Genomic DNA, 18,914 nt, shown 5'->3' with positions numbered 1-18,914 from the left:
CTTGAACTCAGAGTGAGGTCTCCAGAGGCTAACTGGTCTCTCCTGTTGTTTACCTTAGTCAACGCAGCAAGCCTTTGCCTGTGGCTGTGAAGCAAACTCCCCAAGGTCAAACCCTCCTACCATTGCTTGTCGTCCACCAGGCAACAGCATTCCCAACAGCCTGCTCCTGTGAGAGCAGATTCACACTGTTTAATCAACCATCCTTAATCCTCCCTGCTCTTCAAGAAACTCAAAACATAGAATTGGAGACCTTCCTTCATGATTAGCAGATCTTCACTGTTGATCTAAATGCTAGTTTTTATTCCTGTATTTATTTCTCTATTTCCCATTTTTTGTTTTTCTTTTTTTCCAATTTATTTTCTTCCTGTAAGTCTTCAGTTTGCCCAAATGTGTTTAGTTTTTTAATTTCCTTTTTAAATTCCTGTATGTATTCTAGTTTAATTGTACAAATAATGGAGGTTGTTGCAGATTCTCATTTCCTGGTTCCTGTTATGTTTTTCTTACAAAATGTTTTTTTAATGAAAAACACTGTTGCAGCTTGTGTTCTTGTGACTAACCAATTAGATGTTTTTAATGTTTATTAATTGCTTTAGCAATTGCCCACATCACTTGCAGTTAGTGTTGTGTCTACTCTGCTATATCAAGCTTTCTTTCCATGACACACTGAAGGACAGCCTCATTCTTTTGCATAATTAAGTTGTCTTGCAGACAGAAAAGTATTGTTAAAGGAATGCATAATAATACAATAAGGTAGCACCCGACTTATTCTTGAAGTGTGCGTAAATTAAATAAATGCAAATGTAAATAAAAAAGGCACCAAAAATTTATTGAACATATACTTTCAATTGAGAAAAACTATAGTTTTTATTTTTGAATATGCCTTTTTAAGTATTCTGTACAGAAAGACCCAAACAAGGTATCTTGGTTATTAGAAAATACCGTAAATCCTCTAATACAGGCCCTGGCCTCTATTTGACTCAAGCTCATCAAGCTCCAGGCCTTTATTGGAAGGAGGGCCAGTATTAGAGGCAGGCCTCTATTTTCATTTGAGCAAAATGAACTAATGTTCATTGGAGTTTTTGACAATTAAAGTTGCGCCCACATTTTCAAAGTTAAACACATTTCTTTTAACAACGGTAGTTCCTGCTTCAGCCATCTCCCCCCTCCCCCTGCTTCAGCCCTCTCCCCCCTCCCCCTGCTTCAGCCCTCTCCCCCCTCCCCCTGCGCAGCGGCCGCAAACTCACTGATGCGCCTGCAGCCTCTCGGAGTTCCTGCTGCTCTAAACATTAAAATAATTATTTCATTTTCTGTTTTTCACTTCTGATTACCTTCAATGGTGTCTGTTTGTTGCAACCAGCAGGTACAAAAACTAACTTGTTTTTATTTGACTATTTTTCTGTCCTGCCTGTTTATTATCTTCCTGCATCTCCTCTCAGTCCTAAAGAAAAACTGCTACCTGGGTTCATATATATTCACCTCATGAGTTACCTTTGAACTGCAGTTCTAAAAGATCTACCAACCTCTAAAACAGCGGAGTGCTCGCTGTTTGGCGGCTGTATCAGTGATCAGTGCGTCGGAGGACAAGGTGATGCGCGCAGCGCCCCGCTCCACAGCATGCAGCGAAACGCATCAGGCGCAAATAAAAGACAGAAAACATTAAAGGAAATGAACTGACATGAACGATCGCGTGTTAAATTAGTTTTTGAGGTGGCGACACCTGATTGTTACTGTGGCCGTGCTCAGGAGGCAGATCTACCGACCGCGAAAACAGCGGAGCGCTCCCTGCTTGCCGGCCGCATCAGTGATCTGTGCGTCGGAGGACAAGTTGATGCGCCCCGCTCCACAGCAGCGATACACATCAGGCGCAAATAAAAGACAGAAAACATTAAAGGAAATGAACCGACATGAACGATCGCGTGTCAGTACCTACGGTCTGGCACAGTGCGTTGCCCCCCCCACCCCCCGAGCGCAGGAGCTTGTCACCTGCTGACAGCAGACTGCTGTCTTTTCCGAGGGCTGCATCTTGCCGGTCATTATCACGTGACGGCGACTAGTCGACGACAGGCATAAAAAGTCACTATAGTGAAGTTGACTAGTTCATACACCCCCTACTGCTGCTCCCCAGAGTGTTCTGCAGCATAATCAGCACGTTCTCTTTGAACTTGATAGTGTAATGACCTGGCTGGGGTTGTAAGCCAGGTGCATTCTGGGTATTGTGTTATATGTGTTTCCTATCATTCTGCTAGTTCCTATGTGCTGATTTGCGTGTTGTGTGAGTGTTATGTAAGCCACAGGGAAGGTGATGTGTGTTCTGTGGAGCGGGTTGAATTAGCATGGTTAACTGACACCGTGACTCTGTGTGGTAGGAGCGTGATAGAGGATCGTGTCTGTAGCGTTACAAAGCGTTGAAGAAAAAGCCCAATAAAGGTCTGCGTGAACCTCTACTGCCTCCTGCTGGTTGATTTGGGGAGTATAACCCTGCCGCTGGGACGCTCATACTTGCTTGTTACCACATTCCACCCGGCCACAATAAGAGACCGGCCATTATTTACCTCAACTGACTCTGACACCGGCCACAATTGGAGACCCGGCCTTTAATTGAATACCGGCCTGTATTAGAGGATTTACGGTAATAAATAAATGGATTTCAGAATGCATGAAAGTATTTCATGTAATCTGTTTCACACGTTTAAATAAAAGGATTAGAAATTCCTACAATAATACAGTGTGTGCTTATCTTTGGCTGTCGCTAATAGACTTGGGCACTCATGGCAAGTGAATCCCACTGTCGGGAAATTTATCACGGGAAAAGTACACAAACAAACAAATGAATATTTACTGTTATTTTGCCTCAATCTTAATTCATTAATTATCACGCCAGGCACCTACATCCAGCTTTTAGGTTTTCTTCACACTTCCTGTTGTTTCTTTTGATTGAAGAGGAGACGAGAGTATAATTCAGTGGATGGGATCTGGCTTGGACCGTCTCCTGTGAACCAGCTTTGGCTCTCTGCTGTGAGAGCTGGCGAGCTGACAGTGCTTTTATCCAAATGTTACTTACTTGTTTGCTTGTGAAGGAACCTTTTGAGTGCTGGTTATACAATATGCATGTGACACAATGTCTCAGCAGTCCATTACTGTATGGGTTTTAATTTATAAAGCTAGCGTGGCTGACTGTGTTTGCCCTGAATTAGGCTAGACCCAGTTATGTACTGTGAAAAGAAAGTAAAAGTACATAGGTAATCCCACAGCATCATTTCAGTGGCAGGAAGTTTAGTTCATGCAGGAAATTTGTCCCAAGAAGAAACTTAAGCATCTCATTTGGTCTGAGGGAGAAAATATGGGACAGCTAGAGTTTAGTGTTGGTGGAGCTCTGGCAGCCTTTCATTTAAATCCTGCCACTTTCTGGGTCACAGTTTCTCCACTTGTAGTTTTTGCTCCTCATGAAAGCAAACTTTATAATTTTGTTCAGTAATTATTTTTATTGCTGTTCCAGATTAAGATATGTCATTATGTATTTTTATTATTTACATTATGTTTTGGCTGTTTCTCACATGCACTTCCTGCCCTCTGTTTCTTTTATCCCACACTCATGTTCAGCTTCTCTTTCAGGTGTAACGTCCAGCAATGGTCAGTTTTTAGGTACAGTTTGACCACTTCTTATTTAGGTTAGACATGATCCAGTCTTATTGTCTCCTCTTTTTTTCTTCTAGATAGGATGTGAGGCACTGATTGGGAAGTCACCACAACCTCATCATCCATTTTACAATCGGTCTTACCCAGACCGCGGCACTCTCCCACGGGTCATAGTTGGCTCTCTGTGGGATTTTCCTTAAATTAGTAAAATTCAAGAGCTACATTTCAGTTCAAAAATCAAAAGCCAGTTATTTTTTTGCCCTTGTGTTTCATCTCAGTTTATGTTTGCAGTTGAAACAAAGCAGCTGAACATGTAATCTAAAGGTACACATTGAATTTCTATGGTTTGACCTTGTAAACCTGCCTTTAGATTAGGAGTGGTGATGCTTGTGTAGTTTTAGCAGTTTGACTATCTGTTGGGAATTGATATCTATGTATTTATTTGTGTGTATGTATAATTAGACTTTTTCTATTTGGCATGTGGTTTTTCACTAATCCCAGCAGTGGAAGACTTTTGCATTTTAAGGGATTCACATCCTAATAGTGTGTGTTGTTCTAGTGTGAGAGTGGTGGGGTTTTGTGACTATGAAGTGTAGACGTTGTACTGAGTAAGCAGGTAGAAAACTGAGAGATGCCAGTGGCTCCCTTCCTAACTGGGATTAGTCTGGGTGGGGCTTTAACACAGTGGTGTGACCAGGAGGAGCATGGGAAGGGTAAACTCTTGTTCGTTTGTACTGTGTGAACGGAAGTGAAACTTTACTCCTTTTATTTCTCCAGGTAACACGGGCCGATCCAGCAAAGGCCTCTTGATGCTGCGTCCCTGCTGGTTCAGGTGAAGGGTAAGTTGAGCTCTCACACACACCTGGAGGCCCCACTTTTTAAGGTGTAATTTAGCCAAAGTTTCTGATACAGTGTGGTTATTTATATTATTTTAAACACTTGAGGTGGGCCTTATTTGTGAACAGGGTTTCTCTCTGGCATCAGTCTACTTTCAAAATTTGACACAAATGCAAGCTCATTTTTACCCGTGGCTACCTGGAGGGAAATCTGACTTTCTGAGCAGGAGAACTGGGCCACGTCTCTCAGGGTGAGAAGTCGGCTTCCTGTTTTCCTGTATTTTACAATGAAGCAAAACCATGTCTTTCTACATCCATCTGATTGTGGTGTCATAACAGTGAAACTTGGCAAAGTGCAGCATTTGAAGAAGAGAAACTGACAAAACTTGGATCAGCAGCTGAAAGGGTGTGTCAGATTCAGGCGTGTAGAAAGGAGTGAGTGGTTGAGGTTGCACAAGGACAGCAGGGAGCTGAATGGTAGTTAGAGCTCTAAAAGGAGCCGTTTGCCTATAAATACATGTTGAGCTTTCATACAGTAGCGAGGAAATGGCAATAACTACATGCAATTTCTTTCAGCCTCCTACAATGCACTTTGGATTTGCTTTTTGCTGATAAGATGTTGGGGCCGGCATGCTGGCTAGCTGTGTAAGCTCTACTAGAGTCTGTTAGGCACATGTGACGTGTATTTTTTTTATAAACAGACAATTTCTACCAACATAATACAAAACCTCCTCTCTATAGAAGGGTTCATTTTGTGGTGGAAAAGTAATATTGATGTAACGTACCAGTTCTGTTCTGTGCATTCTGAAATCGATTTGTGGTTGACTCAGGATGAGGGATTGTGCTTTAGTTGCATTGAGAAAAAGACACTTCTCTTCCTCAGACATCACTTGGAAAGCATTTTGGTTCAGCTTGTTTTGTTTTGCGAGTTGCATGAAGATTTATCAAACTATCACTTATTAACCCAAACAAAAAAGGTTAACAGCTGACCGCTTATCTCCTGTTCTGTGTTCTTGTTTTTACTATTTTTAAAGAGTAACTCATAATCAGATCATGTGACATAATGCAATACCTTCATAACAGTTATGAATCCATAAGTACTTGTTTCTGTTTATTTCTGCTGATTTGATGGCTAAATTCCTCTCTCATCAGTTTCGTGCTTCAGCAGTAAGATTGACTGTAAATCTTCATATCCAGTCACTCTACCTCATTCACTTACCAGAAATGTCATATACTTGGTGTTTTTTTTTTACTGTCATCAGCAGCATAAGCAGTCACTCACCCTGGCAGTTTATAGTTGATACAGTTCGTTACTCAGGTGGGACTTATAAATGTGCTGTGTCTGCAATAGGGGTGGGTGATAGTATTTATGATGAAATCGCAAAAAACTAAATGAAAACATAAAACTGTATCTGTGATTGCAGGTAGCTGCATGTATTAGTGCAGACAAGGAACATTTTTTATCTTTTGTTTACTAGGAAATGTATACTACTGTCGCGCGGGGGGGGGGGGGGGGGGGGTGTCTCAACCGAGCATGGCGTAGCCACTCTCTGCAGCTACCATGCCACACAGTGATGCAGGTGCACATGACACTCTCCACTGCACCATGGTCAAAGCGCCAAGAAAGCTGTAGCTCATTTTTACATTTTGAGGTTTCCTACAGAGTTTCAAGCTCTGCCTTTCATCTGTTCTCTCTCTCTCTCTCTCTCTCTCTCTCTCTCTCTCTCTCTCTCTCTCTCTCTCTCTCTCTCTCTCTCTCTCACTCACTCACTCACTCACTCACTCACTCACTCACTCACTCACTCACTCACTCACTCACTCACTCACTCACTCACTCACTCACTCACACACACACACACACACACACACACACACACACACACACACACACACCAAATCCCTGGTAATTGGGTTCAGTTTTGAAACCCACTCTACCGCCTTGTCTATAGCAGCTTTCTACTTCTCCTCTAAGAATTACCGTGTAGGAGTGCGGTGCCTCAGACTCTGACTCATTTTAAAACGTAGAATCTCGAGCCATCTTCCTACTTTCTCCTTTATTCTTTGTCTCTGCAACAGCAGATCAGACCAAACATTTGTTTTTTGGACTTTGTCCAATTATCTGTAAATGGTAAAGTTTATTAGATAATGTAATCAGTAGCTTTAGTTGGCAGGTAAAACGTATATTAACATTATAGTATATTCCAGTGGAAAGAAATTTTAATTTAATTTTAGTATTAGTCTTTTGTGGTGTTGGAAGACTGTTAGGTGTTCGCCACTTCTTCTAACCATAAAACTTCAAGGTATGTTTTTAAACAAGTTTCAATAAGGCTTGTGATCGTGTCATTGTCACCGACGTGGCCGCCCTGTTGGACGCTTACGAGTCTTTACTTGTTGCTTGTTACTACTGTAAACATCGTGCTCAGTCTCGTTCTCGCGGCTTAATTTAATAATATAATATAATAATAATATTAAATCTCACTCACAATCCAGGTAATAACTTATTCCATCTTAATCAAAAAGACATGCTCATGTTTTAGTGTTTTTATTTCTGGGCGATCTCCACATCTTATTACCTTTTCTGCCATGGAGGGTTTTCAGTTCAATAAAAAGGCTTAGTCATAATGCAATAGGACAGTTTAAATTGCTGCAGAAACCTCAACCAGAACAACGGATGGTTTATTATAGTTTTGTAATAGAAGTCAGTGTGCAAAGGTAAATTGGTTGATGCATAGCTATTTTCTTCACACTTCGAGCTCTGGAAGCAAAGGTACATAGTAGAGTTGAGATCTGATCAAAATGTATTTTTTTGGATTTTGGGAATGTATTTTATTAAATGAAAAAGACAACTGCATTAAGAGAGGGTGTGTCAGAACAGATTAAAGTCATGTCAGAGTGAAATAATAAGGCTCTCTGGTATATTAAATGGTCTGCATGAGTCTTGATGTGATGTGCGTTCCCATGCATGTTAGTTCATGTGTGCACATGCTCTTGTCTGGTGCTGTTTCATATGTGCACAAAGGATCCATGTTTAGCACTAAGGCAAGACCCTTTTCTGCATCTGCTCGGCCTGGCAAGGCCTGTTTTTTCCCTGGTTCTCACACACATCAACCACTGGCGTGATTCCAGCAGAGACACAGCCAGCTGGCTCAAGCACTACCGGGTCAAAGTCAAACATGGCTGCAGTTTGTGTCCTGGGACCAGCTCTCCTACTCAGATTTAGTCTATGAAAGTGAACAAGTTGTTAGTTACATTGGCATAGGGAAATCTAAAATAAAAGCTTGATTTTAAAAGCATCTGATCAGTTCTGTTTTATGCTGCTGTTGTGCCTGTTGGAAAACTATAAGATACCAAAGTACGAGTCACCTTGGCAAGTTTGACTTCTCCGTTTTTTATTTTTACATTTTCTTTGATGCCCTGTTGAAGGTTTGCTTTCCTCCTTACCAGGCCCTGGTTGTTTTTTTTTTCTTACAGAAGACTCCATAAACCATGCGTACAAAGGGACTTTGTGTTTTCTGCCAGTCTAACCTGAAGGAAATCACACAACATCAGTCAGCTTTTTAAAACCTATTTAAACACTCCTCTGAATGATGAGACTTGCCCACACTTAAAAGCAACAAAAGACTTGATCACTAAAGCAGCAGGAACGCCTCTGCACAGTAATGTGCCAAATTACCAAACTACCAAATTCCTTAAAGAGAAAACATTACAAAAAGATCAAGTAGAGGAAATATAATCTGACAGCCACAAGACTTAAAATAGACCAGTGAAACCACATGTCCTCCCACAGTGTTCCGAAATTAGGCCCACTTTTTACAGTAACAGAAAACCTACTTCTGCCTACTTTAGGTCTTGGCCAACACATTTGATAGTTTGGGATTTTTCATTAGCCTTTTTTTAGTTTAGGATTTGTAATTGTTTGCGAGTTTATGGCTGTCACTGTAGAAAAGCCTGTTTCTAACCTGAGCTCTTTTTGACAAACTTCTAAAGGTTCTGACCGCATTGATTACTAACTCAACTGACCTTGGTCCACTGGCTTTAGTGGCCAATCTGGGAGTTCTGCTCGACAGTGACCTATTTCTGGACAAACAAATCAATGCTGTGACGCAAGCTAGTTTATATCAAGAAGGATTGTCAAAGTTAAGCATGTGCTCTCAAAATGTGATTTTGAGACAGTGATTCACACATTTATTACGTCACGTCTTGACTATTGCTACTCACTGTACCTTGGTGTCCCTCAGTCTCATCTCTCCCGGCTTCAAATGGTGCAGAATGCAGTAGCACATCTATTGACGTGTTCGAGAAAGAGGGATCACATCACCCCAATTTTAGCTTTGCTGCACTTGCTGTCTGTTGATTTCAGATCAGTATAAAGTGCTTTTATTGGCTTTTAAAGCTCTACATGGCCCTTCCTCGCAGTATCTCTGCGAGCCACGGTCGATTGACTAGCTTCCCCTGGAGGTGCCAAGACCGAAGCAGAAGCTCAGGGGCGACGGAGCTTTCTTGGTAGCAACCCCAAGGTTGTGGATTGCGCTGCCAATTCAGATTAGGAATTGCTTTAAATTGCTTTCAAAAACGTATCTGTTTTCAGTCGCTTTTAATTCAGTGTGACAGTGCACCTGTTTTGGTTTTTGTTTATTTCCTATATTTTGAGCCTTTTATCATAATATAATTTTCTTGGCATTGTAGTACATTGCTGTTGTTTTTGCTGTATTTGTTTTGTTAAACACTTTGGTCAGGTTTTATGCTGCTATAAAGTGCTATATAAATAATGTTGACTTATTTCTGCTGATCTGAAAATGTAATCAGATATTTGCAAATGGCAAAAGCTGTGAAATCTTTATTAATGGTTAAAATGGGTGTTAATACTTGATATTGATTATTTTAAACATACATTGATAATAAGACATGATGTTGACATTGTGAAATACATTTTGCAGAGAGCATTTTGCAAGAAAAAGGCCTGCATATGTTGATCATTAGCTACAATGTTATGTTATTTCTTTATAAAAGTGTTGCATCTACTATTATATTCATCAGTCTCTATTGATGAGCCATATACTTCACTTGGTACAATCTCATTGGTGTATATCTGGGCCATGTGGCCAGCCATTAGTCCCGTTGCCATTGGATACCAGGGTTTAATGTGATGGTGGGGGGAGGGGAGGGGGCGAAGGAGGCATAGATTGGCAGATGAGAATGTCTGGTTTCAATCTGAGCCCAAAAACAGCTGGTTTGGTGATGGTCAGGCTTGTAAAGCTGTCATACAATCAGATATAGGTTTAACACATGCAGGTCTGAGATGATCTAGGTAGTGTAGGCTACATCTGTGTTCAGCTGTTTATTACTGTTTTTGTCAGATTTGTTTGTTGCTGCATTGGGTATTAGATTTCAATGTTTTCCTACTTAAGTGTAATTCTGTTTCAGAAATGAATATTAGCAGAACATTATTTACAAGGTAATTTAAATTTGTAAGAAAATATATCATTGTCTTCGCTCAGCACCTAAATGTGTTTAAATGTCTACTGGAAAGGTCTGAAATTACATAGTAAATTTACTCAATGTGTGGGTCAATTAAAAATATTTAAAAAAAACAGCATCTATATTCAAATGGACAGATGGTACTGCCATAAAAGCAGAGAAGAGCTTCAATGGGAGTCTGGAGATCCAGAATCTTCACTGCAGAATGTGTAGGGGTCATAATTGACATGATGACGCCATATGTATTTTGCGGCATCAAACACCAGCTGTGTATTTTGTGTTTGTTCTACCATCAATACTTGTGGTGGTGACAAACAAGATACATGTGAGTTTAGACTTGGTGAAAAATGGATGCTTACAAAGTAAACATTAGGGATGTAAGAAAATATTGATATGGCAAAATATCGTGATGTATTTTCCAGCGATATAAATATTCTAAAGCCGTGTATCAAGTCATTGGAAGAATTTACATGCAAACATCTGTGTATTTTCTTTTCTTTTGGTGCTATTCAAATGCCGGCCGCTAGTTGGCAGCAGTGTGCAATGGGTTTTGTTTCTACCATTGAAATGTAAATCCCTCTGTTATGGTTCAGATACCTCATGTTAAACATGTTAAGTATCAGTTTGAACTGTTCAATGAATTTTCCTACAATAGTCAGTTTTAAAAAATCACTAATAATTACTGAATGTATCGCAATATATCATGATAAATTGTGCCATCTCCTCGTATCGTGATACGTATCATATCGGCAAAATTCCACCAAAGGACATTCCTAATAAACATAAGTGTTTTGTTATTTAGTACATTAGATGGTTTTTCTAATTGTTGGGAGATGAAATTAAACAGAAAAGCAAACTGTTATCATTTGCACATACCCGGTAATTTAAAGCTTTTTACAGGGTATCCGCGGGTCCTTAAAAACTCTTAAATTTGCTTTTCCAAATTTAAGGCCTTAAAAATCCTTAAAAATGACAAATAATTCTTAAATACAGTTTCCAAAGGTCTTAAATTACCAAAGACCCAATAAACAAGATTATTTTATTTCTATACAATTTTTGTGAATTTCTAGTTCAGGATTTTTTGTATATGATGTTGGCGTAAGCGGAACTGTACACATACGGTTGGTTGTGAAAGGGGGCTATTTTTAGAGGAGCATGCTAGTGGGAGCTTGCGCCATGGGGAAGTGCAACATTAATGGTAACTGGATGGCTAATCCCACGTTCACGATGTGGTTAGTAGTGATGTGTCGGTCTCGAACGAACCGGCTCTAAGAGCCGGCTCTTTGAAGTGAACGACGGGAGCCGGCTCGTCATTGGGAGCTGTCCCCCCCCCCCCCCCCCCCCTCCCCCCCTTTTGCTTTGGTGAAAGCCACAGGTGATTGGTCAAGATGTGTAACTGTGTGTCCAGACTGTCCACACACAGAGCAGTAGGGGTGGGGAAGAGGGAGGATAAGACTCAGACACACAGCAGAGCACATGCGGGCGGAGGGAGACCAGAGGGAATGAGGAGGAGGAAAATGGAGAGAGAGAGAGAGAGAGAGAGAGAGAGAGAGAGAGAGAGAGAGAGAGAGAGAGAGAGAGAGAGAGAGAGAGAGAGAGAGAGAGAGAGAGAGAGAGAGAGAGAGAGAGAGAGAAAGAGAGAGAGAGAGAGAGAGAGAGAGAGAGAGAGAGAGAGAGAGAGAGAGAGAGAGAGAGAGAGAGAGAGAGAGAGAGAGAGAGAGAGAGAGAGAGAGAGAGAGAGAGAGAGAGAGAGAGAGACGGTGAGAAAATGAGCGCCAGCAGTCGGAAAGTGGAGATTTCTGTAAGTGTTCAGTTATTAAATCCATAGAAATGATAAATATTTGATATATAGCATTTTTTAAATTTAGTAAATCATTTTACACATAGTTTTGCATTATTTTGATTATAAATGTACTCTACGCAACTGAAAATCTGAGGAGCCACTTGGGAGCCGAAAGAGCCGGCTCTTTTTGGTGAGCTGAGCCGAAAGAACCGGGTCTCTAAAAAGAGCCGGAATTCCCATCACTAGTGGTTAGCACCGGTTCCAGGCAATAGCTGGAAATTATAACTTAAATTTAATTTTAAAAAATAGCTTAAATTTGGTCAAAGTGGACTTAAAAAAGGTCTTAAAAAGTCTTAAATTTGGCTCCCTTAAACCTGCAGATACCCTGTTTTTAAGATTCCTTTTTATTTGAAACTTTAGACAGGTACTTTCCAATTCAATGAAAAGATTTTTGGTGGCATATAATTTATGCAAATAGCACCTTCCAGCTACCAGGAGGCAAATCAAAGTGCTGTACACGCATAAGAAAACATTGCTGACCCATACGAAGGCTTACAAAACAAACATAAATAGGTGTAAAACAAATAAAAGCAGGAGATAAGAGCAAAGAATGTTAGTAAAAGAACAAGATAACATAAGTTAAATACAACTGGATAAAAATGAGCTAAATTATCTAAAAATATGGCTAGCTCATGTGGTCAGGGAAAGCCAATGTTTAAAACAATCTATATTTAACTGAGGAATGACCTCCTGCCGACACTCACTTGATCGTATATTTAGTGATTTTAAAGTATTTGTGTTCTTTTTAAATCTGAATCTTTAAGTGATTGTTGAGTGAAGCTGCACAGGGTTGCGTTAGGTCACTGCCAGCCTTGTTTATGCAGCCCAAGCATATGAGGCCTTCATAGATTCTCTTATGCATGCAAATCAGCCTTGTGAAGCATGTTAAAACTTACAGGTTAGAACTTGTTAGCTGTTCTTTTTCCGCTCCTGTCCCTGGTATTGTGATGGTTACTAAAAACAAACAGGTGACAGACAGTAAGTGTTTTCACCTCGACAGTTAACTACAGGTAAGGGCTTGTGTTGTTCTCATTTTTCATATTTGAGCATTTGTTACTTTACTGGCCTGCTGCTGCCACTGTACTGGAAACCTTTCTACAACATGCTCCTATCACAGGGTAAATATTAACCCAGCACCTGCTTGGTGTTGATTTGCAGAATTGAGTAAATGTTAGCTTAGTTTGGCAAACTGCACTCTGTGTGCATTGCTGCTTTGCTTTTGAGGCAGTTTTTCTTCAGATTGCTATCTTTAACTGTTCAACTTCCTTCTTTTTGGTTCCTTTTAGTAACATTTAACTTGAGAAAATATACATGAATATTGCATTTATTTAGGTAAAGTCTGCATTATTTTGATAAGAGTTCAGATGATTACCGATGCAGCGAGCTTAAATTGTAAACATAGACAAAACTGCACTTTGCTAAACATTTATATCTTGTTTACACCATGAGTGGGAAGTATTTAGAAATGTTTAGATTTTTTTTGTCAACCATTCATAGGAATTTTTATTTGCTCAAGTAAATTTAACACTAGCAAAGCTCTCTTGAAACGCTCTCTGGAAAAAGTGCAGCTCACCACTTCACTTCCAAAATTGCTTCCACCACTCATTCACACAGAGCTTTACTCAGCTTTGACTCGTCACTGTGTTTACCCTCTCCTCCACTGTAGTAAGAGTATAACTGAAGTGTTTTTTTATCCTTGTGAACTGCCTAATATCTGTTGCTAAGATTAGCCAGGTTTCTGCTGCTGTGTTTGTCTAAATAAAAGGATAAAGTAAATAGGAGTAAATTTTAAAACAACTTCCACTAATGCACTTACTTTTCAAAGAAAAAAAAAAAAAAATATATATATATATATATTTTTTTTTCTGCACAAATCTGACTTGGTATTTTGCACACAATGACTGACCAAATCTCCAGAGATCAGAGAGCTATTCCTGAGGAAGAGTCTCCTTCATTCTTCTATTTTGGATGCACTTAATCCTCCTCAACAATTTTTTATAATTAGGACTGCTTCTTCCACTTTATTGCAACCACAGGCAACGTGACCCATACTGCCACCTACTGGTGGCAGTGAACAGCCTGGCTGGTTTGTATACCTCAAACTACTTAATAACAGTGAGAGATCTTTTATTTATTTATTTATTTGCATCTTTTCTAATCCCCACTGCCACATTATTCAAATAAAACACACACTTCTGTATTTGCTTAACAGCTAAGCCCATGCACATAAACACACTGTTTGTGCCACACCTGTGTTCAGCCTGGCTTTGTCATATTCCCACCCTTTCTGTCAGGTTATCCGCTCATGTGCACATAAGCTGGGACTGCTTTATCCTGTCAGTCTGCATGTGCACCCACATGTTGACCTGACTAAGGATGTCTGTTGCAAATGGTATCAGATCTATGTGTCAGTTCTTGGATGTCTGTGCACCCATTGTGCTACTCTTGTGTAATGGTGAAGCTTCAAGCTATTTTTCATGCAGCTCGCACCTCATGCAGGGTTCACTGTAGTACACATGCACGTATGCACTGCAGCAATAGAGAGCTATTTATAGACCTGCCCTATAAAGGCAAATGAAGGTCTGTTTAAAATGTCCCTGTCCATTTAGTGTGTTTTTCAGAGCCGACTGAAAAAGACAAACAGTCCTGAATAGGAAAGTAAAAACACAACTGAAGACATTACACGATCAGAAATGATGAGGATGTTGAAAGAATGAGTCACCCAGGCAAAGTAGACAACTGAGAAAGGGAGGGAGTGGTATGATCAGGACATGACTGTGCTTTTGTGTCTTTAATTTGTGCATGGATGTACTTGTAGAGGGAGGGCACACTTATTAAAAAACAGCTCTTCATGTAGTTTTAAATCTCCTGGTTTTAGTCCCTGCTTCGATGAACTGCATTTGTCTTTTTTGAAAAAACAAAAAGAAAAGATGAATCAGTCTGTGGAGACACTTTATGAATAAAAATGATGCAAGGAATTTCTTGGATGTTGTAATAGAGAAGGAGTGCCGAGCTGCTCTGTAGGCTGGGAGTCAGAGGGAGAATAAATGATGATATTGATCTGAACAGAGCTTGGCTGTGCAGACAGGCTATGGTTGTAACTGCCATGCTAAATTAACCCACAGTTTTTCCATTGGTTCTGATTCACTGTAATCAGCTCAGCTCTCATTAGAACAAGTATAATGGTCTGTCTGGGGACAGCTGGGACCTTCAGCAGTTGTTAACATCACACTATGAATAGTTTGTAGCTTGTCAATGTTTGTCAACCTTGTGCGTGCGTGTGTGTGTGTGTGTGTGTGCGACTGTGCGTGCATGCGTGAAGTACGGCCCATAATTTACATCATGAAGCTCTAGATAACAGTTTAAAACCTTGAACATCTGCATTTCATTGCTTTTCATGTCCTTACAATGTGTAAATGAGCTTTTTATGAATATTATGCTGGAAGTGAATTTCTAAGAGGACACCATCTAGAGGCAGAAAAATGTATCGCACATTTAGCCCCTCTCCCTACTTCTGTGATTACAACCGGAAGCAACTCTAGTCGGCCAACCTAGCTAAAACACATTGGTTTACAATTATTACTCTCACTTCATGCTGTTTATTCATATAGATAAAAAATTTTAATCACAATAATTTGCATTAATGGCAATTTTTTGTTTATTGTACTTATAATATTGTCTTATTCTAAATATTGAGTGGACAAAAATACTTTTTTATGAAAGTATATTTATTATAACTGGAGCACTGACTACGGAATGCCAGGAGGACCAAAGGGCACTCTGAAAACCTGTGTTAATTGCACATTTATATAATCAATGCCGTTAAAGGGGGCTTTGCATTAATGCATTACAATGTGTTAACTTTGACAGCCCTTATATATGTACTTTATTTATTTTTAATGACTTACTTGTTCATAAGAAATGTCGCCAGCTCTGCATCAGTCTAGGCATGTTTCCAAATGCACTCACGCACACTAACGCTATTAGCTAATGCTGATTGGCACTCAGATCAAATTGCATTGGGCTTTATGTGACGGGACACAAACATACCAAAATAAAAATTGATGTATTGCTTTTATGGATTTCTAAAAAATCATTCATAATTTCTGAAAGGGGGAAAACTCCTCATTGCAGCTTTAAAAGGACAACTGAAGAAATTTTGTGTGTGTGAAGCAGAAAAGGCCACAGAAGAATCGTCACAGTTATGTTTGGGGTCATTTTGGACGGTGAATCTCTGTGGACAGGCTAGCTAAAGTCAGTTGGAGCCTCTGTGTGTCACATAGCGTGACAATGTGCAGTCTGAACTGCTTGTCACCGCCATGCTCTGTGCCGTTATGCGGACAAGCTGATGTCTTTGTACAGTTATGCTTTGTTGGTGTTTGAGAATGGTGGAAGGGTGAACGCTCAGAAGCAGATTTGCACAAAAAGAGGGAGTAAGTCTGTGCTGGAGAGAGAGATTAAAATATTTAAAAGAAGAGGAGCTACAGAGACTCAGTTATTTGGTTCTAATATTAGATGAACAAACATGCAGGTGCACTCACTAGGAACACGCCGTTCTCTCATGTTTTCACTTTCCGCATTTCATTTTCCTTGTCTTTCTCTTGTGCTTTCTCTCCAAAATAAGGACGAACAACTTGTCAGGATGAAGGAGGAGAGTTTGTTCCATCGGAGGCTTTCGCTTAGCACCAGTGCCACCTCTCCACCTCAAATAGACCCTCGCAGCCTCAGCCGAAACCTGTCTTATGGAGGAGACAACGACATCTACAACCACAGTCCAAGTGAGAAGTTTAGATGTCAAAGTGACATAACGTACGGTGATTTTCCAGAAATTAATACCAGTGGCTAATATGTCATAATGTGCTGTAAAATACCGAAAATACTTATCTGCTGCTTGTTTGCACCTTTTGTGGCTGCCATATTTTTTTTTGTCTGCAAGTTTAATCACGGAGCGCATTTGTTTGTGACTGTGTGTTGTGGGTTCCCACCAGGCAGTGAGACAGACAGGAACGCTCTCTCCATGCTGAGTAATGAATTTAGTCCTGCCCAATCGCCAGACAGCAAGGTAAGAACACAGTTCCTGATTGGGCAGTTCCTCAACAGATGACAATAAATCACTCATTTGATGAGCTCACAGCACTTCCTTTTGCTTTCTGTGATAATTTTTCCCAACTTTTTAGAAATTCTGATCTTACACAATAGGGCTGCACGATATTAGGAAAACCTGCAATATTCGATAACAGTGCTTAATATTGCGATATCGATATTACTCACGATAAATGAACAAATACTAAAGTATGCAGTGTTGATGACGTCTGGCGTGTGATGTCTGCTCTGGGTTCAAAGCAAACAAAAACTAATGCATGAATTCCATTACAACATAACTTTTTTATTGCAAAAATATGCAGCTGCACCTGCTACTGTATTAGCAGCTGCACCTGCTACTGTATTAGCAGGTGCACCTGCTACTGTATTAGCAGGTGCACCTGCTACTGTATTAGCAGGTGCACCTGCTACTGTATTAGCAGGTGCACCTGCTACTGTATTAGCAGCAAAACAACAAACTGCATGCATGTAGTTTCTCAGTGACTTTAAAACATCACCACCACCATAAAACTTTTTCTGATGCTCCAAATACAGAAAAACATCCCTTACCAGGGTTTTTTTTTTTTGAATAAATAAAAATATCTGAAAATAAGTTTAAATGTTAAATAATAGTTAACATCACTTAAATGCAACAGCAAATTCTCTCATTGCTACTGAACATTTTCTCCACTTATGTGGTTATGATATAAGGCTGTTGCTGTAATTGGGAAGTGAACTGTGATGGGCCAAACTAGGAGAATATTAAGATTTTCTGAGGGAAAGAGAAAAACAATTGTCTCCCTTTCAGTAGAGGAACTGGCAAAAAACTACATGGAAAATATGTGAAAACGTTTGTTTTTAACCCCAAATTGAACAAGTTTACCTGGATCTTAAAAAGCAGCTCAGATGATGAAACTGCAACTATGATTCTGATAACAAGCTAACAAATTGAACTAGCTCCTCTTAAGATAGCCGGCTAGCAGAGCTTCTGACTGACAGTTTATGTGCAGCAGCAAATCAACTATCCTGATTAACAAGGTTAAAAAAGCTCATAAAGAAAAATCACTTTGATGTGTGGGGGAACTTTTCCAGGCCCTCTGTAGCAGGGTGGGACTGGGAGGAGAGTGCTGTAGCCTTTTAGCTGGAACTAACCGGAGCCACCACCCGGTGGAACACTAGCGACATGGAGGGAGGTGGGTTGGTTCACCGGCACGTGTCGGAGTCAGCCCGGTAAAAATGATTAACGACACAGAGCGGACTCGCGTTCACGTTTGAAAGCAGCGCTGAATCCAGAAACATCAGCACAAAGTGCGTTCGTTGCTCTGAGCCAGCATGACGAACAAGGGAATGGCGCCGCTAACTCAGTTCGGGTGTTGCTTTCCATCCAAAGGGTCTACGTAGGGGGTGGGCGTATTACGTGAACGGACCCATCTGATTGGCCGCATATCAGAAGGGCTACATTTGATTGGTCAAATAATACTTCCGCGTAAAAAACAGCTGGTTTACAAAAAGGTGATGTATGACACAGATGGAAATGTTTGAACCAAACATTTATCGCCGTTTTTGACGTGCTTTGCGATGGGCCTATCGCACGTCCTGTTATCGCGATGACGATAATTTTTCGATATATTGTGCAGCCCTATTACACAAGAATGGTAAACCGCCAAACTTTTTTAGTAAATTACCCTGAAGGTAAAAACGGACTTGTTTGGTGAAAGTTGTATTAAAGCTGTTTTTTATACACCAAGGCCATGGTGGGAACAATGAGGCTTTTTAGGTAGTACAAATTAAGTATAGTATAAAAAATAAAACCTAGGAAATCTCATCTTGTCTTGTTCCCTCCCCACTTGTCGCTTCACCCCACTCAGTCACATAGTTTTGCTTTAAGAATCTGCATCTTTTGCCCTCTTTGCTTCTTTGAAGAACAGTTTAAGACTGAGAACAGCTCAGCCTATGCATGCCTTTGCTTACATAAGAAGGTAATGTTGTGATGTGCTTTAAGATTAGAGTTTCAAAGAGATTGTTCTAATTTTAGTGCA

At 40.2% G+C, this 18,914-nt stretch overlaps 1 protein-coding gene across 3 annotated transcripts in view; it reads left to right on the top strand.

Annotated features, from left to right (window-relative positions):
* The window catches only part of osbpl5 (oxysterol binding protein-like 5), a 41,147-nt gene that overhangs the window by 5,479 nt on the left and 16,754 nt on the right, over positions 1–18,914 (top strand). For 2 of the 3 annotated variants that reach the window (XM_015964881.3, XM_054733240.2), the window contains exons 2-4: positions 4,414–4,475; positions 16,418–16,571; positions 16,782–16,855. In XM_015964881.3, coding sequence (XP_015820367.1) covers positions 16,436–16,571; positions 16,782–16,855 — 210 coding nt within the window. In that variant the 5' untranslated portion in view covers positions 4,414–4,475; positions 16,418–16,435. Of the gene's footprint in view, positions 1–4,413; positions 4,476–16,417; positions 16,603–16,781; positions 16,856–18,914 lie in introns of all 3 variants that reach the window. The other variant, XM_015964879.3, reaches the window with a different exon arrangement.

This window comes from Nothobranchius furzeri, chromosome 4, assembly GCF_043380555.1.
Source record: "Nothobranchius furzeri strain GRZ-AD chromosome 4, NfurGRZ-RIMD1, whole genome shotgun sequence".
Lineage (NCBI taxonomy): Eukaryota > Metazoa > Chordata > Actinopteri > Cyprinodontiformes > Nothobranchiidae > Nothobranchius > Nothobranchius furzeri.
The sequence above is the reverse complement of the archived record's forward strand: the minus strand, read 5'-3'. Positions and strand labels throughout refer to the sequence as shown.